Source organism: Mandrillus leucophaeus, unplaced genomic scaffold, assembly GCF_000951045.1.
Source record: "Mandrillus leucophaeus isolate KB7577 unplaced genomic scaffold, Mleu.le_1.0 Scaffold996, whole genome shotgun sequence".
Classification (NCBI taxonomy): Eukaryota; Metazoa; Chordata; class Mammalia; order Primates; family Cercopithecidae; genus Mandrillus; species Mandrillus leucophaeus.
Window position 1 is genome coordinate 1,041,763 of NW_012110874.1, and position 27,300 is coordinate 1,069,062.

The 27,300-nt window shown below is 36.5% G+C and overlaps 1 protein-coding gene across 1 annotated transcript in view; it reads right to left on the bottom strand.

The window, feature by feature from the left end:
- The window catches only part of LOC105532926 (1,4-alpha-glucan-branching enzyme-like), a gene marked incomplete at its 5' end in the record, with an annotated part of 105,057 nt that overhangs the window by 23,370 nt on the left and 54,387 nt on the right, over window positions 1-27,300 (bottom strand). The window contains 2 exons of the mRNA XM_011971269.1: window positions 18,289-18,419; window positions 20,005-20,189. Coding sequence (XP_011826659.1) covers window positions 18,289-18,419; window positions 20,005-20,189 — 316 coding nt within the window. The remainder of the gene's footprint in view (window positions 1-18,288; window positions 18,420-20,004; window positions 20,190-27,300) is intronic.

A 27,300-nucleotide genomic window follows, 5' to 3' on the forward strand; every position in this document is an offset into this window, starting at 1 on the left:
AGAAGATGATGACAGTAAGGATGTCCGTTACCCTTACTACTTGCTAAGCTCAAACGCAGGCAACACTGTTGTTAAGCCTTGCATGCACATTAACTAATTTAATTCTGACAACAATTCTATGAGTAGGTGTTCTAGAGATGAATAACCAAGAAACAGGTTATTTTCAAAACAAAACTAAGTGGTAGACATGGAACTTGAACCTCAGATGGTCATATTCTAGAGCACAAGCTCCTAACCACTATCCTTGCAATGAGAGCAAATTTCTTTATGTTTACAAATATAAGAACAAGAAATACCTATTACCTCTGGAGACCTTTGTTACATGAGTCAGTGGAAAATAAAAATGTTAGAATAAGGGAACAAACTGAAGAAAATAATGTTTCAGAATTAGAAAATAATGCTACTACCAGAGAAGATTATTTTCCCTTTGTTTTCTTTAGCTGGAAAAAAGGAAAGATGTTAGTAGGGAAGCCTACAAAGTGAAAATTGGCTCTCTCCCTAAATAGTAAAGAACACATGAGAAAAAAAAAAAACAGTAATGTTTATAATTTTACACACAAATATAATTTTTCATTTTAATTAATGTTCTTGAAATAAAATGATCACTGTGTGACAATAAAAGGTATTGAGTGTAATCACTTCATTAAGTTATATGTTAATTAAATAATTTTATTTGATATTATCTAAACACCTTCCTTATTCAACAGCTGATACCACATAACTACAAAAAATAACCATAATTAATCTTGCAAATTAATTCTTATTTATAGGAGTTAATTAAGCATTTTCCCATCATTAGGCCAAGAGAAGCGACATTAATAGAAATAGAGATGGTTCTTACACATGATTCCAGCTGAATCCACTGCTTCCAAGAACACACTGTGTACGGCTCTCATATTTCCCATTTTCTCTGAGAAACAGAAACGTATTTTGGTCGTAGCTTTCAAAAATGCTTAGGAGCCCTTAGGTAATTTTAGCGAGCCAGTAATTATATCATGCCTTAATTTTAAGAAATCGTCTGGGATACTCAGGTAATACTTTTACATCAATAAAACACCGACCACTCAGTTTGATCCTGTGAGATTCTGATTAAGAAGAGCTTAACGGAAAATGTCAGAAACACGGATAATATCTCACTTAGGCAGGCAGGAGACACTCATTGAAAAAGGTAATTTCTACTGAACAGAAGGAAAAGTAATATAACATCCATGTTAGACATTTAGTTTAGACATAGAATGTTCTATTTAAAAAACACTGGTATCAGGTATAAAGATGACTAATTTATTTTTTAAATAGGAAAAAAACATATATTTTGGATAAATTAAGTAAAGCCTAACTTTAAAAGGAAAGGCTCAGTGTGAAATCTTTCAGGCCAATGATACTACTGCACCAGCATAACTCGTTTTATGGCACTTTATTGCACTTTGCAAATACACATTTTTACAAATTGAAGATTTGTGGCAACCCTGTATCCAGCAAGTGTGTTGGCGCCATTTTCCAATAGCATGTGTTCACTTTGTGTCTCTGTGTCACATTTTGGTAGTTCTTTCATTATTTCAAACTGTTTCATTATTAATACATATTAATACATGATTGTTTGTTCATAATTATATTATTTTTACATCATCATTATGTCTATGATGATGATCTGTGACCAGTGACCTTTGTTGTTACTATTGTAATTGTTTGGGGCACCACAAATCATGCACATATACAACCACAAACTTAACAAATACTTAATAAATGTGTGTGTTGAATCCTCCAGCCTACCGGCAGTTCCCTTGTCTCTTCCCCTTTTCTTGGGCCTCTCTATTGTCTAAGACCCTATTGAATTTAGCCCAATTAATAAACCTACAATAGCCTTTAGGAGTTCAAGTGAAAAGAAGAGTGGCATGCCTCTCACTTTAAATCAAAAACTAGAAATGATTAAGCTTAGTGAGGAAGGCATGTTCAAAGTTGAGACAGGACAAAAGCGAGGTCCCTTATGCCAAAGAGTTAGCCAAGCTGTGAATGCAAAGGAAAAGTTCTTCAAAGAAATACGAAGTGCTACTCTAGTGAACACATAAGTGATAAGAAAGTGAACACCAGCCTACTGTTGATTCGAAGAAGTTTATGGTGGTCTGGATCTAAGATCAAACTAGCCACAACATTCCCTTAAGTTAAAGTCTAATCCAGCAAGGCCCTAGCTCTCTTCAATTTTGTGAAGGCTGGAAGAGGTGAGGAAGCTGCAGAAGAAAAGTTTAAAGCCAGGAGAGACTTGTTCTTAAGGTTTAAGGAATAAAGACATCTTCATAACATAAAAGTTTAAGGTGAAGTAGCAAGCGCTCATCTAGAAGCTGTAGCAAGTCCTCCAGAAGATCTAGTTAGGATATTGATAAAGGTGGCTACACTAAACCATAGATTTTCAATGTAGATGAAGCAGGCTTCCATTGAAAGATGCCATCTGGGACTTTCGTAACTACTGGGAAGACAGTGCCTGGTTTCAAAGCTCCAAAGAACAGGATGACTCTCTTGTTATGGGCTAATGCAGCTGGTGACTTTGAGTTGAAGCCAATGTTCATTTACCGTTTCCAAAAACCTATGCCCTTATGAATTATACTAAAGTCTACTCTTCTTGTGCTCTATAAATGTAACCACAAAGCCTGGATGACAGCACGTCTGTTTATAGCATGGTTTACTGAGCCCGTAAGCCCAAGCTTGAGACCTATTGCCCAGAAAAAAAATTCCTTTCAAATATTACCTCATTGATGAAAGCATCTGGTCACCCAAGAGCTCTGACTGACATGTACAAGGAAATTAACGTTGTTTTCAAGCCAACTAATACAACATGAACTCTGCACCCCATGGATCAAGAAGTAATTTCAACTTTCAACTCTTATTATTTAAGAAACGTATTTTGTAAGACTATAGCTGTCATAAGCAGTGATTCCTCTAATGAATCTCGGCAAAGTAAACTGAAAATCTTCTGGAAAGGATTCTCCATTCTAGATGCCATTACGAACATTTGTGATTCATGGGAAGAGGTTAAAATATCAACACAATAGGAGTTTGGAAGAAGTTAATTCCAACTCTCATAGATGACTTTGAGGAATTCAAGATCTCAGTGGAAGAACTAACTGCAGATGCAGTGGAAATAGCAAGATCACTAGAATCAGAAGTGAATCCTAAAGATGTAACTGAATTGCTGCAGTCTCATGATAAAATTTTAATGGATAAGGAATTGTTTCTTACAGATGAACAAAGAATATGGTTTCTTGAGATGGAATCTATTACTGGTGAAGGTGCTAGAGATGGCAACAAATTATTTAGAATATAATATAAATGTAGGTAATCTTTATCAACTAAGTGGTGGGTTTGAGAGGATTCACTCTAATTTTGAAAGAGTTCTACTGTGGGTAAAATGTTACCAAACAGCATCACATGTTACAGAGAAATCTTTCATAAAAGGAAGAGGCAATCCATGTGACAAACTTCATTATCATCTTAGCCACCACAACCTTTAGAAACCCCATGCTGATCAGTCAGGAGCCATTAACACCAAGGTAAGAGCCTCCACTAGCAAAAAGATTATGACTTACAGAAGACTTAGATGATCGTTAGCATCCTTTAGCAATACAGTATTTGTAAATTATGGCATGTACATTTTTTTAGACATAATATCACATGCTTATTAGACTACAGTATAGTATAAACACAACTTTTATATGTATTGTGAACAAAAAATCTGTGTGACTTCCTTTACTGCAATATTTGTTTTACTGCAGTGGTCTAGAGCCAAACCTGCACTATCTCCAAGGTATGCCTGTAGACTGCCTTCTTCCATATTTGCAGTCTAGGAAAAGAAATGATTAGCTAATGTGGTAATGACTGTAAAGTGCTTTCAGAGTGCTTAACATATAAGTTTATAAGAGATGGTAGATCTGATTATGAACATCTGCTCAGCAAGCACATCATAGTATAATATATTAGTTGTGAATTCTATAAAATTATGGTATATTTTATTGATAATACCTTATCAATTTTTATATGATTTAATTAAATTACTGTTTTAAGGGAGAAGCAAATCATTTTAGCACTATTTGTGTTTTAATGACATAATTTTAAACCTTCAGGAGTTATTTCACCACTAGGTAGCTACATACTCCACTTATCCATTCATCCTTCCATCTGTCAGTCCGTCTATCAGTTCGTCAACCCTCTATACATCCTCCTATCAGAGATTTAGCTCTCTGTTTACAGGTGCCTAGTGTATTCTAAGTAAACAGATCATTGTTGATATGTGGGTAATTCTCTGTCTTATCATTCATCTTGAAGTCTATAAACACATAGGAGTATCTCCTTTTTTAAAGCTGGTGAAAATGATCGCCTTGGGCACAAATGTTCCCCCCACCAACCCCAATGAAGGGTACTATTACTAGGTGATTATGCACTATCTTTAAAGGTTACAGTAATATTTCTGATGTATTTTTCCTCCAGAAGGGCAAGAAATAGAAGACAGAATTTTGACTGGGCTATTGTTAGATGACTTTCTGAAGTGAAGAGACCACCATTGCACAACTGAGCTATGAAACAAAGAACAGAAATGCTGTTAAATATTTGACGGCACTGTGACGGCTATTCAAAACAACAGGACCCTGAAACCCCTTCAAGAAAAACATCCTAAGACTAAATACATTTGTGTGCAGTAAGGGCTCACTCCTGATTCATTACTGCCCATAATCTTATGAATATATATTAAGGCAATCTACAAGTGTTATAGCATTGCAATATTTTAATCATGCAAAATATTTTTCTTACTTGGTGATTCATCCCTAACTCCTGGGTAGAGAAATGAAGCTAAATCACAGGCTTTTTATGACCAAGGGAGGGGAGGGCACTGGTCTGTCATTATCATTAAATCACAGGGATTGAGAGACAGTGTTTAGCAATGAAAAAAATGGCCAAAAGGACCTCTATGTTTAAAAGTATCAGTCCTTTCAAAACTAAAGAAAGCGAACCTAAGCAATGAGCATACATTCATTATGAAGCTATTTTTAAAAAGGAGGACCTATATTAAATATAAAATTGTTAGTAGGATCATCTGTCTCAGGTCTCATAAAGCTCATCATCAATAAATTGCAGTATAACATAAAGGAAAAAGCAACATGCTTGTATCTGGTGAACGTCACTGTGTCAAACTTCTGAAGAAAACCTTGAATTTGCTTTTTACCAAAGTATCTACAACCTGGAAAACTAGAAAGTTGAGACGCTCTATTTAGTCAGACCAGAAATTAACCTTTACATATATAATCTGGATAGAATGTGGTAGTTAGCTAATCCTAAATTAAGTCCTTTGTTTTTATTTGTTGCATAAAGCATAGATTCTCATAAACACAGAGTGTTACATCACCACACTTCAAAGTCTTTTGTAAACCAAGCCACTCACAGCAACATCTCTGCCTTCAGCAATCACACTCCAGTAAATCATCCAAGTGACCTTATTTGCTTATTAGAAACTCTGTGTACAGGTTGCAAATGTCAGAGTATGAATTTACATTTTAAAAAGTGCATCTTGCAATGGCTTAATGAAAATATTTCAACAATCTCAGGTCAAATTCAACTATTTATACCTCTGCTCCCTTGGGTTTAAAGATTTTGTCCTAGATTCACATATTCTTCACAAGCCATACTTCATGACCACTCCTCTTAGCATGTCAACATTGTAACAGTTTGAAATGCCATTTGGAAAGGGGGCTGTTACTACATTACCATTTCTACTCCCACCTCAATAGTATGACGATAAATAACTTACACATTTGATTCTTGTGTTGTTTATGGTCTCAGAATGATATTTATCTGATATACCAACACAAATACCTTATACATAAGCTGGGAGGTTTTAAATTGATATTGTATATCATGTATTAACTTAAACTCTGAAAATAGAACCATGACACCTTCATATTCTACTCTAGAATACAGAAAAAAAAATCACAATAATTGACCTTCGTATGTATGTTTTGCTTTAAAATTATTTTTCTTCTTGTGGAAGATGGCAAAAAAAGATCATTAAGAAGAATTTCTGGGGACGAATTTGTCAGGGGTGATGGCAGGGCAGTGAGAAAAGTGAGTTGATTAGAAAGAAAACTGCCTGGGCCGTAAGTCTGCATGTAATTTTCTCCTTCTACCTATATTCCCAGAAGTATTTTCGAAATTATTTTGAACATTAGAGAAATAAATCATCAGTAATACCACCATTGCTGCCACCCCCAGCCACATGCACATACTCCGGGAACAGAAAGAGGCACCAGCGTGCCACAGAAAGGACATGGGCTGTGGAATACACTGCTTACCCTTTACCTACCACGGGCTGGAGGAAAGCCTTCAGTGAATGAAAGGCCTCAGTCTCTACAACCTGCCTGACAGTGTGGTCCGAAATACAGCCAGAGGTTGTTTGATGCCCTTCACTTTATTGTGCCTTTCAGATATTGTGTTTTTTTTTCAAATTGAAAGTTTGTGGAAACCCTGGCTGAGCAACTCTGTCGGTGCTGTTTTTCCGACAGCATATGCTCACTTCATGTCTCTAATTACCAATCACACTTTGGTAATTATCGCAATGTTTCAAACTTTTTCATTATTACTATACTATATTGAAATGGATACTTTATAAAAATGATTAGCAAATAGAAGGCCCGCAAAAGAGGGGTCCTAATACTCACATTCTCCGCACATCATTTAAAATGTGGTATAATCATTTGTATTATTCAAACGGATTAGAAAGAGCACTCTGGCCTTGGGAACATAGTTTTCTTTCTGATTTAATGACAACCTGATAATGTTCTAGGTGAAGAAATGCCACTAAAGAAATATAATAATGATTCTGATGATATAAAAGGCACTACGTTCCTTTCTTTACAGCTAAACAATGTGAAAATTTAAGTGAATATAACACATCAGGAAAATGTATTTTATCTTTCTAAGCATGAAATATGAAACCTGCCTATTTATTAAGTACATTTAGGTCTCAGCATTACCCATATTTCTATCTATTGTATTAAAGAATGTTGGTCATTATTACACTGAAGATGAGCAGCTAAAAAGACAAATGTGAGAGTATATAGGTAAAAGGTTGTTGCTGTTGTTTTGTTTTTTGATTTTTTCCTAGAATATGGCTGTAGATTCTATTGCAGAAACAATAAGATGTCCTTTGGCAGTCACCATAAAGGCCACATTCAAAGCCTTATTGATACAAACCTGTCTTGCCTCTCAATTTTCCAAATGTATCCTCTTATTTTTGAAGAGATAGTTAAAAGCATCATTAAAGTGTTTCTTCTACCTTGCCTGGCATTACCTCCAAAACAGCTCCCCTTCCAACAGTTTTTGGGATGGCAGTCACCATCTATTCTCCACAGATTTGAGTGAAAGTTCATGTCTTGCTAGTTGACATACAAGATCTACAGATTCAAAAAAATGGAACTGCTCAAAAATTCAGACATGTTACCTATAGCAGGACTATATTTCCTAGTAACAGAGGAAGTTTAAGTGGCTTCTTTAGAAAAGTTAAATTTGTTCTGGCACCACATCCTGCTTCCCAGGGAATTAAAAATTTGATGAATTTTGTTACTTGATTAATACATGCAATCTTGTCACTGTAGACTCTTCACAGTAAAAATCTGTATTCAATTTACTTGCTCAGTAATTAGAAATACCAACGGCATAGAATATTTTGCTAAAGACAGAAAATATACCATTGAAATCCTGATTTTTAATACTTTGTATATCTGAATTCATTCTATAATACTGAGCTACACTGTAGGTTAAAAGTAGAAGAATAAAGTCAGAAAGATAAAGGGCCAAAAACAAATGAGACAAAAAAAAAATGCAAGAGAGAAGAAAAAGGGACCTTAAAACTAAGCTTGGAACAACAAAAAGTTAAAAGGAGAGATCCATTTGCTGGCTATGGGAGATGCTACAATCCTAACAGATTAATGACAGAGAAGTGTCCTGTAATATTCTTTTATCTTTTCTAATATGTTAGAGGGTCAAAGTTAACATTGTACTTTTTCATGTTTAATGTTAAATTTAGGGTTTTAGGTTGAAATTATTAACTGAATAAAGAAAAAGGAAGATATGACATAATACTAGGATACAAAAGAAAAACTCAAGATTTTTATTTGGATACAAATACAATGGGAAAGGAAAATGTGATGGCTGCCAGGAAAGCTAGTGTAACTTTAATTATATGAATAAGAGAGCAGCATCAAGATAAAGGAAGGTAATGGGGCTCTGTATGTCATACTTGCCAGACCATATCTAGAATACTCTGCTGTTAGTGTAGGAGGATTGTGAACAATGCTGGGTGCATTTTGATAAGGGAGATGCAATGGTAAGACGTCCGGGAAGTATCATGAGAATTTATTTAAGAAACTAGCGGAATCTGGTCTGGAAGAGGAAAAACCAGGGAGAGGTGGTAATCTAAGAAGCATGTTAAAAGCCTTTCTAATTTGAATAGCTGGCACACAGAACAGGTGTTAGTCCCAGAGTACAGAATTAATGCACTGATTTTAAGATAACATTTTTAATTATTAAAAAACAACACTGTTTATCTTGTGAAATAGTGATATTCCTGGCACTGCAAAGTATTCGAATAACAGGTGATTATTTGTAAGAAATTTCTAGATGGGACTTCTGCACTGAACTGGGAGGGTGGAGCAGAGCCCCTCACGAAAGGAAGATGTGATTTCAATCTCAGAGTTACGGCTGGCGTTACTAAAATATACTTAATTAGAAGGTGTGTTGTAAATTACGTTGGAAATGTGCTCCTGCTCCCTTCCCGCTCCCCAAAACTTAAAATATATAAAGTAAAAATCATGATACAATTCTCCCATCACCTATATAGACCATTACATCTTCAATACTTTGTGAGTATTCAAAGAGAATTATTACAATGGAAATGTTCTCAGAGAAAGCAACATCATATGTGAATTTACTACTTGTTAACGGAAAGACATGGAAGAGATGGGTGGTAAGCATAATTAAGGTCCAACTGGGCACAAATCTGTAGCAGGCAAAATGTAGGAAACAGGTCAACGAGGTTTCTTCGTGTTTCTCTTGGAGACCAAATAGATGACCGAGGATCCAACTATAATTTCTATAAAGACATGGCTCAGTTTTCCAATGTCTGTATCATCACAACTTATAATGAGTACAGCTTCCAAAAGAGGTGACTAACGTAAAAACATTCAGTATTTATTTATTAAAGTAGAAAATGTTCATGTTAACAAGTACCTATAGACGTTTAAGCAGATAACTAAATTTCAAAAAGACCGAATTTGCGTCAAGATTTTCAAAACCGAACCAGGCTTTCAAATATAGTGTAATTCTGTGTCAGTATATATAAACTAACATTTGGGGGTCTTACTGACGTATAGGGGTCACAGTAATACCCTATACTATATCATATAAATATAATACATATATTACTATGTATGCTTTCATAATATTCACTACTTGTTAAAGTTAATATATTAATATATTTTAGATAGATCCTTATAGCTTGCCCCAAGATTTTTCTCCTAAATATCATCACGGAAAACTCTATACATTTCCATTTGTTGACAATGATGAAATAATTTTTTAATTAAAATTTAAAATGTTTATGGGTATATAGTAGGCATATATATTTATGGGGTGCCTGAGATGTTTTGATACAGGCATACAATATGTAATAATGACATCAGGGTAAATAGAGCATCCATCATCTCAAGTATTTATCCTTTTTTGTGTTACAAACATTCCTATTCCACTTTTAGTTGTTTTAAAATGTAGAATAAACTACTGTTGACTGCAGTCACCTTGTTGTGCTATCAAATATTAGGTCTTATTCATTCTGTCAAACTATGCTTTTGCAGCCAATAAGCATTCCAATTCCTTCTCACTAGCCCACTACACTTCTCAGCCTCTGGTAACCATCCTTCTACTCACTTATCTCCATGAGATCAACTGTTTTAATTTTTAGCTTCCATAAATGAGTGAAAACATGCAAAGTTACTCTTTCTATGCCTGATTTATTTCACTAAACGTAACGACCTCCAGTTCCATCCATGTTGTTGCAAATAACACGATCTCATTCCTTTTATGGCTGAATAGTATTCCGTTGTGTATATGTACCATATTTTCTTTATTCATTTGTGTATTGATGGACACTTAGGCTGATTCCAAATCTTGGCTAGAGTGAACAGTGCTACAATAAAAGGGGAGTGCAAATATCTGCTCCATATACTGATTACTTTTGGGTATATACCTAGCAGAGGGATTGCTGGATCATATGATAGTTATATTTTTAGTTTTTCTGAGTAATCTCCATACTGTTCTCCATATTGGCGGTACTAACTGACGACCCCACCAACAATGTATGCGGGTTCTACTTTCTCCACATCCTCACCAGGATCATTATTGTCTGTCTTTTGGAAAAAAGTTATTTTAACTGGGGTGAGATTTCTCACTGTAGGTTTCATTTACATTTCTTTCGTGATCAGTAATGCTGAGCACCTTTCCATACACCTGTTTGCAATTTGTATGTCTTCTTTTGAGAGATGTATATTCAGATCTTCTGCCCGTTTTTAAATAAGATTATTAAATGTTTTCCTATAGTTTGAGCTCCTTATATATTCTGGTTATTAATCTTTTGCCAGATGGATAGTTTGCAAATATTTTTCCCCATAATATAGATTGTCTCTTCCCTTTGTTTCCTTTTTGTGCAGAAACTTTTTAACTTGCTGTCATCTCATTTGTACATTTTTGCTTTGATTGCTTATGCTTAGTTTAGGCAAAAACTATGTCTAAGATTTCAGCCTTTAATCCATTTTGATTTTTTTTTTTTGTATATGATGAGAGACAGGGGTCTAGCTTCATTCTTCTGCACATGGATATCCAATTTTCCCAGCACCATCTATTGAAGAAACTGTCCTTTCCCCATTGTATGTTCTTGGCACCTCTGTTGAAAATAAGTTCACTATAGATACATGGATTTATTGCTGGGTTTTATATTCTGTTCTACTGGTATTTGTGTCTGTTTTTATGGCATTACCATACTGCTTTGGTCACTATAGCTCTGTAGTATAATTTGAAGTCAGGTAATGTGATCGCTCCAGTTCTTTTCTTTTTGTGCAACATATCTTTTGCTATTCTGGGTCTTTTATGTTCAAGTAAAATTCAGGATTGTTTTTCCATTTATTTGATGAATATCATTGGTATTTTGATAGGGATTTGTAATTTCTTTCTTCACCTAGCCATGGATTGGTATGGTCATTGGTATATGGCCATTCAGGAGCATATTGTTTTATGTGCATGTGTTTGCATAATTTCTACAATTCTTCTTGTTATTCATTTCTGGTTTTATTCCATTTTGGTCAGAGAAGATGCCTGATATTATTTCATTTTTTTTTTGAATATTTTAGGACTTGCTTTGTGGCCTAACATACGGTCTATTCTTAAGAATATTCCATGAGCTGAGGACAACATGCCTTTTACAGTCATTGGATGAAATGTATCAGGTCCATTTGGTCTATAGTGCAGATTACATCTCATGTTTCTTTGTTGAGTTTCTGCTGAAAGATTTGTCCAAAGGTGAAAGTAGGGTATTGAAGTCTCCAGTTATTATTGTATTGGAGTCTATCTCTCTCTTTAGCTCTAATAATATTTGCTTTATATATATGGATGCTCCAGTGTGGGTTGCATATATAATTGTTATATTCTCTTGTTGAATTGACGCTTTGTCATTATATAATGACCGTATTTGTCTCTTTTTATAGGTTTTGTCTCAAAATCTATATAATTTGATGTCAATGCAGCTACTCCTGCTGTTTTATGCTTCTCATTTGCACAGAATGTCTTTTTCCATCCCTTTATTTGTTAGTCTATGAGTGCTTTTATGGGTGAAGTATGTTTATTGTAGGCAGCAGGTATTTAGGTCTTGTATTTTTATCCATTAAGCTACTCTATGTTTTTGGTTGGAGAGTTCAGTCCATTTACATTTAATGTTATTACTGATAAGGACTTATTGCTGCCATTTTGTTACTTGTTTTCTGTTTTTTTTTTTTTTTTGTCTTCCTTCTTGTCTTCCTTGTTGTGCAACTGATTGCTGATATGTTTTAATTTCTTGCTTTTTACTTTTTTTTTTATCTATCTGTGTGGAAGGCTTTTTGATTTGTGATTCTCATGAGGCTTGCAAGTAACATCATATAACCCACTATTTTAAACTGATGACAACTTAATTCTGATTGCAAAAACAAACAAACAAAGAGAAAAACCAATACAAACTCTACCCTTTAACTTTCCCCACCAGTATTTTAACTTGTTGTTTGTATTTATATCTTATTATAATGTCTATGTCTTAAAAAGCTGTTGTAGTTAGTTCATGCAACACTATTGAAGCCTTATCATATTCCATATTTGTCTGTGTACTTATTTGTCTGTGTACCAGTGAGTTTTGTACCTTAAGGTGATTTCTTATTGCTTATTAACATTCTTTTCTTTAAGACTGAAGTACTCCCTTTAGCATTTCTTGTAGGTCAGTTTTAGTGTTAACAAAATCTCTCAGCTTTTGTTTGTCTGGGCAAGTCTTAATTTCTTCTTCATATTTGGAGGATATTTTTGCTGGATATAACATTCTAGGATAAAAGTTTTTTTTTCCTTCAGCACGTTAAGTATGCCATGACACTCTCTCCTGGCCTGTAAAGTTTCCACTGATAAGTATGCTGCTAGAGGTATTGGAGCTCCTTTATATGTTATTTGTTTATTTTCTCTTGCTGCTTTTAGGATCCCTTCCTCATCCTTGACCTTCGGGAAATTGATTTTTAAATGTCTTGAGGTAGTATTATTTGAGTAAAATCTGCATTGTGTTCTATAACCTTCTTGTCCTTGAGTATTGATATCTTTCTCTAGGCTTGGAAAGTTCTCCATTACTATCTCTTTGAATAAACGTCTAACTGAATCTCTCTCTCTCTCTCTCTTTCTCTCCATCTGCTTTAAAGCCAATCACTTTTAGATTTGCTTTTTTGAGCCTATTTTCTAGATCCTGTAGGCATGCTTCATTCTTTTTTGTTTTTTGTCTTTTCTATGCATTTTCAAATACCTTGTCTTCAAGCCCCCTAATTATTCTGCTTGATCAATTCTGCTGTTGAGAAACTCTAATGCATTCTTCAGTTTGTCACAGAATTTTTCAGCCCCAGAATTTCTGCTTTATTTTTTTTAAAGTATTTCAATCTCTTTGTTAAATTTATCTGATGGAATTTTGAATTCCTTCTCTGTTAAACTGCATTTCATCAAGATGCCTCACAAAACTGCTTTTTTTTTTTTGTCAGAAAGGTCACCTATCTCTGTCACTCCAGGATTGGTTACTGGTGATTTATTTACTTTGTTTAGTGAGGTCATGATTTTCTGGAAGGTAGTGATGCTTGTGGATGTCTGCCAGTGTCTGGGCATTGAATAATTAGGTATTTATTGTAGCCTTCACAGCTCAGGCTTGTTTATATTGGTCATTGGGAAGGTTTTCTAAGTATTTGAAGACTTGGGTGTTGTGATCTAAGTCTTCAGTCATTGCAGTGGTATCTATATTAAGGGGCTCCACTCTTGTTGACTCATAGAGGTACTACCTTGATGGTCTTAGTTAAGATCTGAGATAATTCACCGGATTATCAGGCAGAATCTTCTTGTTCTCTTCCCTTACTTTCTCCCAAACAAAGGTCGTCTCTCTCTTCATCCCGAGCTGCCTGGAATTGGAGGAAGGGGTGAAGCAAGCAAGTTCATTATCAACACCACTGGGACTGTGCTGGGTCCCACTTGAAGCCAGCAGAGTACTAGGCCTCATCCGAAGTCTCCGGTGACTATTGCCTGGGTACCAGTGATGTTTATTCAAAGGCCAAGGGTTCTTTAGTCAGCAAGTGGTGGGAGAGAGCATCCTGCCAGGCCTGGGTCTTTTCCTTTAGGGCAGTGTGTTCCCATCTGGCCCAGGGTAGGTCTAGGAATGCCATGCTGGAGCTATGGCCTGGCACTAGGAACTTTAGAAACCTACTTCATGCCATATTTTACTGTGGCTGAGGTGGCACCCACATTGCAAGCAATGTCCTTTTCACTCTTCTCTTTCCTTTTCTCAAGCAGAAGGAGGCTCTCTCTCCATGGCCACCACCACCCCAAGGCCATGGCAACCACAGCCTGGCTACTGCTGATGTTTATTCAAAGTCCAAGGGCTCCTTAGTCAGCAGTTGGTGAATTGTGCCAGACCTATGTCTCCTTTCAGGGCAGTGAGTTCCCTTCTGGCTCAGGGAAGGTTGAGAAATGCCATCTAGGAGTTAAGGCCTAAAACTGGAGGCTTTAGGAGTCTGCTTGGTGCTTTATTTTACTGTGGCAGAGCTGATCCCCAGGTTGCAAGATAAAGTCCTTTCCGCTCTTCCCTCTCCTTTCCTCAGGCAGAAGGAGTCTCTTCTCAGGGCCAGCATGCATATCTGGGAATGTGCTGGGTTACAACTGAAGCCAACACGGTTCTGGGTCTCATCAAAGGCCTGTGGCAATTGCTACTTGGCTACTTTACCTCGGTCATTAGGTAAAGAATTCTGCCAGGGCTGTGTCCTTCCCTTCAGGGAAGCAAGTTCCCTTAAAAGGCATAGGGTGGGTCTAGAAATGTCCTCTGAGAGCTGGGGCCTGAAATAGGAGCCTTAGGTCTCTGCTTGCTGTTTTATTTTACTGTGGCTGAGCTGGTATCCAAGTTATAAGAAAAAGTCCTCTTCACTCTTCCCTCTCCTTTCTTGCGTACCCCACGTCCACTAGCTGTAAGTCCAGTACGACACCAGGACTTGCTCAGGAACTGCAGTCCTTGTGGCCTAGACTTTCGAATTTATCTGGAACCCCAGGGTACTTTAGCGTGCAGTGCTGGGTCTAGCTAGAACTTAGGTTCCGAATGCTGGGACAGGCAATACCCCTCTGGCTAGGGCTGGGCCAAAGGCTCTCTTTGTGGGTGCTCGCTGAATTCTGCCCATGTTGCCTTCTGCTGTGACAGGGCAGCGATGAGTTCCAATGCAAAGTCCCACAATCACTGTGCTTTCCCTCCCCCAAGCAAACAGATTCTCTCTTTCCATGTCCCACGTGGTGCTGCCAAGACGTGGGAGAGGGTTGGTATAGGGAATTCAAGACTGTCCTTCTTACCCTCTTCCACGCCTCTTTGCTTGAAATAATGTTAAAATGAGGTGCTGTGATTGCTAACCTCATTTCTGGTTCTTATGAAGGTACTTTCTTGTGTGGATAGTTGTTCAATTTGGTGTTCCTGAAGGGAGGACAACCGTTGGAGAGTTCTATTCAACCATCCTGCTCAAATTTATATTTTCTATTCCCCCAACTGGTTACCTCTCCTGGCTTTGCTATCCTCAGGAATAATACCACCAGCATTCTTTCTATTGTTCAAAGTGAAACCTTACATTTTCCCTTCTTTACTCCATGTCCAAACAGATCCTGAGTTCCTTCACTACAAGGGCTTCATAAACTTTTTCTATTCTATTGCCATTATTTTAGTTCATGCCCTAATTATCTTTTAGGTGTACTGCAATTTCTCATAATTAATATCTGTACTTCCAATCTCTTTCCTCATGAACGCTCCCTTACACACTGGTACATGAGAACTTTTACTAAAGCCTACATTTTTATCAAGTAGCTCCCTAGTCAAAAACTTGCAGCAATTCACTCTAAAATCATAGAAAAAAGACTAATTAATATGGCATTAAAATCTTCTATTATGTGATCTCCATCTATGTTTTCAGCTTTATCTCTTAATACTTCTTTCTATAGTCATCATTCTCCAATTAATCCATTGTACTGTCCATTATCTAAGAATAGTCTATGATTTCTAATAGCTGAAATGGCTTTCTTCATTTTTTCCTGCTATAATCTTGTTCATTTCCCAAATCTAGGCTTAAAAGTCTTTGTCTTAATCTCAGTATCTCTCCCCTTCTCCCCTGCCATTTATTTTTTCATTTTTCTTGTCCTTTGTTCTCCCATGGAACATTCTTGCTCCTTGTTCCTTTTCCATTTATTGCATTAAGACTTACATCACAGTTTGGGTTTCATACATTTCTTTCCCTCTACTTAAGGGTCAAGGACAGTGCTGCAAAGATACAACAAAGGTTGCCGTAGATGCCAGGTATTCTGTAAATGTACTTTGGTATGATTATATTACACTACCAAGTATAGAAGGGTTTAGTCTAGGAGCATTACTTTAGCACTCTGGAGGTGAGAAGGATCACATACAAATTGCTATGTGTCTAGTATTTGTTTGGATTTTTTCATGGAAACGAAGAGGACATCTGTTTCCCAGAATAGTACTGTACTCTTTAGTGCAGATAACCCATCACATTGATTTATTCGTGGGCATAAAGAGACAGACAACACAGCACATTCTGTGGGTTAACGGGGGCACATTCGTGCTATATCTGTCACAACTACAGCCTCCTCTCCTAGACGCTCCGATGTTCTGTGGAGCTGGGTGGGAAGAAAGTAGGGAACCATCTCTCTCTGCCCTCAATGTCATGAGCAGCACAAGGTGGTGACAGATGCTGCAGGCTACTTACTAAAAAGCACTGGCTCTTTTCTTCTTACTGTCAGAGTAAAATTCTGTCTGGGTGTGTCCACTTTACCAAGGGATGTCTTCCTGAGGCTCGGGGGGTCATTCCTGATTAAGCCACTCATGGTAATAATCATTTTTCTTCCTAGAAAATTTTTCTGGGAGATGTAAGACCCAACTTTGGTCCACAAAATATGAAAGAAATTTTGCTAAAGAAGTAACTTCACTGTTGAAGAGATACACAAAAAAATCTGTCTGCATTTTGTTGTGTCTGAAGGTGGGTGACACTTGGAGTCATGGCTCTTATCTAATGATTATTAACAGGGGCCACCATTTGGACATTGCTGGCACCCTGAGAATTGAAAGCAAAAAGAATGAACTGGGGAACCTGATACTGTCACAGTGCTGGGGAAACTAGACTTTAGGATTTTTGTTAAGTGACAAATACATTTTCCTTATTATTTGAGCCAGCTGAGTGGGAGGGTTTCTTTATTGTAGCTGGAGACACCCTGACCCATAGGACTTCATGTGGGCATCAGGCACCTTGCTCAGGTGGCAGATGCTAATCACTGTTAGGGCTTCAGGGGACAAGCACATTATTTCTACTGCCTGCTGGAAAAATTGGGCTGATCTGTTGCTAGGTCCTGAATCTGTCATTTTTTTTTCATGGATCTAGTAACATGTCTTTAAAATATACTGTATATTTCCTTTGTAATAATATCAAACTTACAATGACTAATGTTTATCTCCTTTACTAGTTTAAAAGCTCTATGAGGGCAGTGACTGTATCTGCTAGTATATTTCCTTTGTAATAATATCAAACTTACAATGACTAATGTTTATCTCCTTTACTAGTTTAAAAGCTCTATGAGGGCAGTGACTGTATCTGCTAGGAGAATTCCTGTATTTACAGTAATTAGCTCCGAGTCGTCACAGAGGTGTTCAGTAAACAGGTACTCAGTAAGTATCTGTAAAATGCATGAAAGAAAGAGTAAATGAATACACAGAGAACATCAAAAACATTCTTCCTGGTTATTTCTATTGCTCACATCGCCCCTGCCTTGCCTTCTTACCAATTCAGGCCTACAAAGGTATGCCATGTCTTGAATTTTAGGGGAAGAAACAGAAAAAGGAAGGAAGCTATCATTACAACTATTGTTGCTCTCTCCCACTGAGTGGAGGAAAGGAAACAAGTCTCAGAGGTAACTTACAAAATATTTTCATAGAGTAAAACTACAGCCGTATCCCATATTGCTTACTGGATCTAAACAGCATTTAAGAAATGTTATTTCAGAAATGTTCAGTTACACTTTTTAAAGCCTGGTCCCCTAAGTCCAGAGCCTCTGCTATTGTCTCAGGAGACTTCATTTACTGTCTTCTGTGTTGGTGGAAGTGGGGACCTGGACAGCAGGGCTCCGTATTGAAACCTTCAAGACAGCAAGATCCACAGCTCTTTCCTTTGATGTGAACCACGTCTGCACTAACCTCTGTTTAAAGCCAAAATGAAGCTTAGGAATAATTCAGTATAACTGAGCTGAGCAAAGATTTATCCATCAACTGTTTCAAGTTCCTCATTTTTCAGATGAGGGAAATCAATGTTTCTGTTATCAAGATCAACCTTAGTCTTTTTTTTTTTTGTCCTATAATATAATAAAGAAGTGAATGTGGACAGTTATATTCACTTGTAACAAAAAGGATATTTCCCTGGCAATGCTGTTCCAACTCGGTAGTCAGTGTAGCTCTTGCTTGGATGGAAGTTGAAAATGAAAAGAAGACCTGCTCTTTCAAAAGCAATGATCTTATTGCCTTCATGTTTTTCACTCACATAGGCCTGCAAGAATTAATACACGTGTTACATTTAATTAATATCTAGATACTGCCACAAGTACCTTATTTTTCGTCTTTCTCAATAGTCTGGTTATTAAACCCAAAATAAGTATTTCAGAACACTATATTTTTTTGAACATGTTACAATTTTGCTATACTTAACTGTGAACCAAGAACAGTCTCAAAAATTGCTTAGTGTTGTATACAAAGCTCACCAGCCATTTGCCGACCTCATAGCTCAAATAGAGAACTAGTATTGTGGCTCAGGTTTTAAGTAAAACCATGGTACCCATACATACTACAAAGTGTTTATATATATTAGATCTAATAAGTGAATTTTCTTTAAGACTTCTAGTCTCCAGCTTAATGCGGTTAGGTATATAAAATTACTTTTCAAAATGTAATGTAACATTGTTATTTTAACGTAGTTTCTGAAATTATAGCTCTCTTAACCATTTTCCATTTTTACCCAACTTTGTCAGATTCAATGGCAACCTAAAGTCAATTACAACACTTTTTTTCTTAATAAAAAGATAAGGTCTGAAAAGAAATTATATCTGTAAACTCTCTTCTTTTATTCATCATCATGTATTTTCAGTTGGCTGTGAAAAGTCTTTGCTTTTCCAACTCCATCCTCACTCAGCCCGAGCTCTGAGAGGACTTATTGCTGTGCATGTCATCAGCAGCAGCACTCTTGGTAATTTAGAAAGTGAACTAAAGCTCTAGAGTAAACGGGGTGCCTTTTGGTATTCAACACTGTTCCTATTGAAAAGGAGCATCATTTTGCTCTCTCTTCTGGAAACAGCATTTCTAATAAACGTGATTAGGGCATTCATGTCATGGAGCAAATCTTACTGAATATATAAATACCTTTGCTCAGCCATTAAAAAAAAAAAAAGAATCATAGACACCAAAGTAAAAACACATCAACAGTAATTTCAAACAGCTCCAGTATAAAGTAAATGGATTATAACAAAGACATATTACATGTTAATTTTTGCCAAGAAAAAAGAAGCCTGTATAAAATTTTCACTTGTTGATTACATTTTCTAAAATATGTTGAAAACTGAGACGTTAATTCCAGAGGACAGACAGTCTCATGAAAAACACAAAACAGCATGCAGGTATAATGGCATCTATTGAAATTACAAGTTAGAGACCAGTAAAGAAGAGAAAAAAAAAGAAATAAAGAAATCTACATGTTGTCAAAGTAGTTGCTTTATGACAGCATAATTATTTACATAAAAAAGTGGTCAAAACAATTAAGATGTTTCCACAGCAATTTCCAAAATGGGTTCCCTGCAGAACTTTTATTGTTTATTTTCACCAATAAAAATACAAATGACTAAATTTAAACAGTAACAACAAACAAACCAGGAAACTAAGCAGGCCATTATGTTTAAGATTTTCATTATCAATTGGAGAGACTTCAGTGGCATGTTTTGACAACCTGAAGTATGTTACAGGACACTACACACTGAATAATAAAATGCTGTTTAAAAGACCTGCATATGGATTGAAATCGGTTGCCATTCTAAGCATGTTCATCATTGGTGACTAAAACACAGCATTCAGAGTAAAGAGCTTACCTGTGGAGCTGAAAGCCAACCACATCTTTCTTCCAATCTATTCATATCCCTGTCAAAATTATTGAGGAACTTGTAGCGAAGAAGGTCATCATCAGTTAAATGAAACTGCCGTCTGGCATAATGGTAACTCTCATTATTTCCTTTTCTTGGGAAGTCTAACCATTCAGGATGCCCAAATTCATTACCTGCATTAAAACACAAATGTAAATGTCACCTTGTAATATTAGAATTTCTTACTAATAATAAATCAATAATTATACGTTTTTAATGTTTTTAAAATTCAGTTTAGGCTATCATTTACTAGACCTGTGTCCTGCGAATGATGTACAGGTGTAGCTCAAAAATAGCAATGGTCTAGCACAGAAAGAACCACATTTGGACTCAGAAGCCCGGGGTCCAGCTTCAGTTTGGCTGCTCATTACTTGTGGCACATCCGGTTTCCTCAAGCACAAACTGAAGACAATTATTGATGCCATACTTATTTCATTTCTGAAACAATCTCTGAGATCTCAGAGTAATTTCTGAAATCTCGATTTCTATAATCTCTGAAATCTGTACAACGCTTGACAATTTCCAAAGGCTTTGTATGTAGGTTATTTTTTGATCCTCAAAGGAACTCTCTATTATATTCATTTCACAGACAAGAAATCCAAAGCTCTGGCCGGTTAAAAGACTCGCCCAGCTTCACACAGTGGGAAAGCAACCATTAAAATTGAGTTCCTCCCAATAAAATCCAGTTTTTCCTACCACATCACATTAGGCAAATACCTTATAAACTTCAGCTGCTAAGGAAACTCAAGCCATTACTTTTATTATTAACTTTCCATATTTCTTTTTCAGATCTATTTGTTACTACTAGATATGTACCTTTCATTTCAAGTGTGCCCGAATGCTTATGCTTATTCTTCTGTGTGTACAGCTGAGAGCCCTGGCTGGGGATCTATATAATATTATCTCTCACTATAATGATCAGAACCAGGAACCCAATAAACTTAAAAAATAAAATAAAACAGTAACAAATACGTAGTTTCCATTCTGAGAAGCAATTTTAGATATTAGTCATCTAACCAATTGGTTCTTATTGTTGCCCTCAAGTTCCATCTCTACTTTAAGCCTTCTTTTCTTTCCCTAAAAATTAAATGCTACTTTCCAAAATTTTCTTTCATGTGCTACAATTAATTATTGCTGTGATTTTCTAATTAGTGCTACAAATTTCTAATTAATGCTGCAAATTTCTAATTAATGCTATAAATTTCTCCAATGAGTTAGAAAGTATCATAGCCAATACAAATGTGTCCTACTTCAAATAAACTGCATAGTAATATTATAATAAATAAAAACTAATAAGCTAGGATGTAATTCAAAATAATTTACTGCAGAGGTGCTTTAAATAGTGAAGTTTGCTAAGAAATTCTGCAACTTACATTTAACTTTTCAGGACCACATTCATCCAAACAAAAATATCACCCAAATAAATAGGTGTATAGCAGTTTCTTAAAAATAAAAGGGTCTACAAACATTTTGCTTAATTCAAATTTCAGTCTAAATGATATTTCTTATGATGTTGTCCACAGCATGTCATAGCAGAGAGCCGACTTTATGAGGCTATATTTACTTTTGGATGCTTTAAATTGACACGAGGAATGTCCCTCTGCTGTATTTAAAGGTCCTGCCTAGGTCTAAAGTCTGATTCACACCAGCCCAAGGTATACCCATGGCACAGCTTACTCCTTCAACCATGAAACTAGCAAAATAATGTACCTCTGGAATTGCAACTGGAGCAATCTTTACTGATAATGAAGGGACTTCCAGTCTGGGAACAAGTATATGTCCACATACCAATCCAATGACTAGTGGGATTTTAACTAGTCGGTGATTTACGAGAGACTAGAAATGCCATGAGGTAGAGATAGTATGTTAGCCTACAAACTGGATCCAGGCTTCCTATAGGCAAAATACTTTTTTGGGGGGACAGCCATGGATCTCTGGGTTGATCCCAGTATTAATAAGCAATTCCTTTAACCCTCTTCCATGGAGACTGTTACATCATTGTCATCATGATGACAGTAGAAGCAGCAGCACAATGAGCAATTCCTTTAGCCCTCTTTCATGGAGACTGTTACACCATTCTCTTCAGGATTATAGTAGAAGCAGCAGCACATGCTTAATTTCTGTTTAATACGTGCCAGGCACCATTGTAAGCATTGCACATGAATTAACCCTATCTTCGACAATTGTCTAAGGTAGGTAATATTATTATTTCAATTTTACAGATAAGGAAACGGAGGCACAAAGATGTTACACAGTAATTAAGGGGTTGGGCCTTGTGAACCAGACAGTCTGGTTTCAGCCCCTGACTCTTAATTACTACTATCGCATGTTGTGCCCAAGTAAATTCTATAGAAATCCAGGGCCAAGAATGACCAACTTCTCATACCTGGACAGAGATTCCAAATTAGTGGAATGACATGCACAAATGTATCTGAGTGAGAAAGTGAGATGTAGTGAAAAGTTTAGTTTAGCCACAAAATAAGACTTGCAGTAAGGAGATAAAGCAGGACCATTAGGATGAACTGTATACATTTCGTACCTCATATTGCAGGCATTAGGGAATCAAAGGCTATTTTAAAGTAGGGACATGAGAATTTCAAATGTGTTTATTATTAAAATATTTCTGGTACCATGTGGAAAAAAGACTGGATACCAGGGAAAGCTGAATGGTAGGAAAACCAGTATGGAATCCAGTGTAAAACAGATGATGAAATTCTGTGGAAATAGAGAAAAGAATGATCGATTCAAATGGCATTTCTGAGATGGAAATAACAAGATTTGATGACTGACTGACTGAATAGAGACAGTGAGGAAAAGGAAAGTCGGAATGCAACTTTGAAGTTTTGAGTTCAGGAGGCTGAGTAGTGACAGCGTTAACTACACTAGAGGAAAACGGTGACAGAAAGTTTGGGGTAAGAAGATAATGAGTTCAATTTTAGGCCTGCTAAATTTAAGACGTGAAGGATACATCAGCATCTGTAGATTTAGAAGAATGATAAAAATAAGGTATTGAAACTTGAGAGAGAATTGTAGGTGGGGAGAGAGAGTAATTTATAAAGCCTCAATAAGCAAAGATAATGAGAGCCACCAGAGAAAAAAGGCCATGGCCAGCACACCAAGGAACTGAAGGCAGAGAGAAGCCATGTTAGGGAAGACTGAGAGCAATGGTTAGCAGGGTAAAGGGGACATTAGAAGAAAACATAGAAGGCTAAGAAGAATCCCAAGGAGGGTGGTCAGTAGCATTAAATGCTACCAAAAAGTAAAATCATAAATAAGAACTTGCTACATGATCTCCCCTCTGATGCAGAAATAAGCTGGTGTAAAGCTATGCTTTTCAATCTATATTACATTCCAGAATCACCAAGGAAGGCTGTTAAAAATGTTCCCCCCCTACCCCCAATGATATGGATACATTACTTCTGGAGTGATTATTAGGCTGGAATCTATATTTCATCAACTTTTCCGTAATATTCTGAAAGTAGTCAGTTACACAACATGATGCCCATGGATGCAGATTCCCACGTCAGCAAGACTTGGGTTTAAATCACAGCTATGCCACTTATGAGTGATGTGAATATAGGCAATTTAATCTCTCTAGCGTTCAGTTTCCTGCTCAGTTTCCTCATCTATAAAATCATCATTCTGAGGAGAGAACCAGCTGCCCATACAGGTAACAAGGATGAATCCAAAGAGTAGCTAGCTATTTGGCTCTTCTTCATACATGTTTTCATGGAATGGCCTTATTCCTTTCTTTAAAGTGCTGAAGTTCTGCACAGATGCATTTATTCATATTTTAATAATACAAACACATATCCCAAAGTCAACTATGAATGTGCTTTGAATCATCTACAGTTTTAGATCTTAAATGACAGAATTGAAAATAAAAATAACGTTGTTACAAGATACCCAGACTGATAGGGTAAATCAGATAACTATGTTAGGAATCCTATATCCACCCTCATGGAAGCTAGAACACTCCTGGCACCTGCTGACCTCCCTAACTCCTGTTTCTTCCTAGCCTGCTTGAAAATGTGACCTGAGGTCACGCTGTTGCTGCTTGCTATCTTTACCAACTGCCTTGGGTAGATTAATGAGGTGAAAACAATAAATTCATTTTCACTGTATAGTTTTGCTTGCTCTTAGTATCTTGCCTTGGTAGTGGAGTTTTCAATACTAAAGAAATGAATGGTGAGTTTGACTAAAACTATCAGAGGATGGTATTAACTCATCCCACAATCTGATTAAAAGCTAAGTAACTGCTCCCCAGGAAAACACACACACAGACACACACACACACACACACACCCCCCATGATACAGCCTCAGAGGGTCCATGGACTCCATAAAAATGTGAAATTACATTATTATTTATTTCTAACATTCCAGTGTGAAAAATTCACATGCTTATAATCTACAGCATAAATAATGGTGATGGGCTGCAAGTTGCCCCCTTCCCCCCACCCAAATTCATATGTTGAAATACTGACTCCTAATGTGATGGCATTTAGGTGACGGGGCTTTGCGAGGTGATTAGGTCAGGAGGGTTGAGGCCTCATGAACAGGAATAATGTTGTTATAAAAGAGGCCCCAGAGAGCTCCCTTGTTTCTTCTGCTATGGAGGATACAGTGAGAAGACAGCCATCTGTGAAACAGGAAGCAGGGCACCACCAGACATCAAATCTGCCAGTGCCGCGATCTAGGACTTCCCAGCCTCCAGACTATGAGAGATAGCTTTTGTTGTTTAAGCCACCCAGTCTATGGTGGTTTGTTACAGTAGGATGAACAGACTAAGATAATAAGGACTAAGGACTGAAGAGTAGCAAAATTACAATTAAATAGGTAAGGCATGTAAATTATTTAGAAGCATATAAGATACACGGTATGTGCTCAATAAATATTGACTTCCATTATAATGTTTTATTTTTCTTTTATTTATTAATTTATTAAGTAATCAACACATAGAAATATTATTAAAAATCACAATTACACACAGAGATGTTACAAAATAATCTGTTTTTCTCTTGATAAACATTGTATTTATTTTTGTCTATATCCACATCTGTATATTTATATCTGTATCTATAGTGATACCTATACATACATTCATACCTATCTACCATCTACCGACAACTTGTTTTTGAACAAAGATAGACTCATATTATATATTATTTTGAAATTTAAAATGAGCATCTCACATATCAATAAGTATGCATCTCCATGATAGTATTCCATTGTGGACCTTGTAATGTAATTTTATTTAACTAATCACCTTAAGTTAGTAATTCTGACTTTTGTAATATTTCCGTGTTATAAAAATCACCAGTCTTTTAAATGTATCTTTGTACACCTGTCTGATATTTCCCTAACAGAAACTGAATAAATATAATATCTGCTCAAAGGCAAACAGCAGATATTCTAGGATCAAACATTTCCCAAGTGTTGAACACTACTGATGATTCGAAGATACAGGCACAAATTAGCAGATTGCTCCTGAAAATAACTTTCAACACAGAAATTATATTCCTTAATGTATATGCTTAGGATTCTACCTTAAAAGTATTTTTCATCATTTATATTTAATGTTTCATTTTAGTGCCCTCTAAGATATATCAATTTAGAATATTCATGTATCATTTCAATACCATATAATGGTATTGAAAAATTAGTAAGCATTAAGAAAAAAATTCATCTGGGGACTACTAGAGGCAGGAGAGTGAAAGCAGCGAGGGCTGAAAAACTACTTATTGGGTACTATGTTCACTACCTGGGTGATGGACATTCATATCCCAAACCTCAGTGTCATGCAATATATCCACATAACAAACCTGCACAGGTACCACCTGCATCTAAAATAAAAGTTGAAATTATTTTTTAAAAGTAACTAATTTTTTTTTTTTGAGATGGAATCTAACTAACTCTGTCGCTCAGGCTGGAATGCAGTGGACGATCTCGGCTCACTGCAAGCTCCGCCTCCCGGGTTCCCGCCATTCTCCTGCCTCAGCCTCCTGAGTAGCTGGCACTACAGGCACCTACCACCATGCCCGGCTAATTTTTTTTTTGGTATTTTTAGTAGAGATGGGGTTTCACTGTGTTAGCCAGGATGGTCTTGATCTCCTGACCTTGTGATCCGCCCACCTCAGCCTCCCAAAGTGCTGGGATTACAGGCCTGAGCCACAGCGCCCAGACAAAAGTAACTAATTTTTAAATGGAGAAATTTAATTACATGAGGTTAATTTAAGTACTTGGAAAAATCTGAGAACAAGAAAAAAAGCACACAAAATATTTGGTAATGTAACTCAATTTAAGACATTGTTTATATTTTAACTTTTACTTCATTTATCTTTTTCAAGTATAAATTCACTACTTTAAAACTGTCTCTTATACACATCTAGATGTGTATAAGAGACAGCCACTTATGAGTGATGTGAATATAGGCAATTTAATCTCTCTAGCGTTCAGTTTCCTGCTCAGTTTCCTCATCTATAAAATCATCATTCTGAGGAGAGAACCAGCTGCCCATACAGGTAACAAGGATGAATCCAAAGAGTAGCTAGCTATTTGGCTCTTCTTCATACATGTTTTCATGGAATGGCCTTATTCCTTTCTTTAAAGTGCTGAAGTTCTGCACAGATGCATTTATTCATATTTTAATAATACAAACACATATCCCAAAGTCAACTATGAATGTGCTTTGAATCATCTACAGTTTTAGATCTTAAATGACAGAATTGAAAATAAAAATAACGTTGTTACAAGATACCCAGACTGATAGGGTAAATCAGATAACTATGTTAGGAATCCTATATCCACCCTCATGGAAGCTAGAACACTCCTGGCACCTGCTGACCTCCCTAACTCCTGTTTCTTCCTAGCCTGCTTGAAAATGTGACCTGAGGTCACGCTGTTGCTGCTTGCTATCTTTACCAACTGCCTTGGGTAGATTAATGAGGTGAAAACAATAAATTCATTTTCACTGTATAGTTTTGCTTGCTCTTAGTATCTTGCCTTGGTAGTGGAGTTTTCAATACTAAAGAAATGAATGGTGAGTTTGACTAAAACTATCAGAGGATGGTATTAACTCATCCCACAATCTGATTAAAAGCTAAGTAACTGCTCCCCAGGAAAACACACACACAGACACACACACACACACACACACACACACACACACCCCCCATGATACAGCCTCAGAGGGTCCATGGACGCACTCCCTCAGCATCTGTAGATTTAGAAGAATGATAAAAAT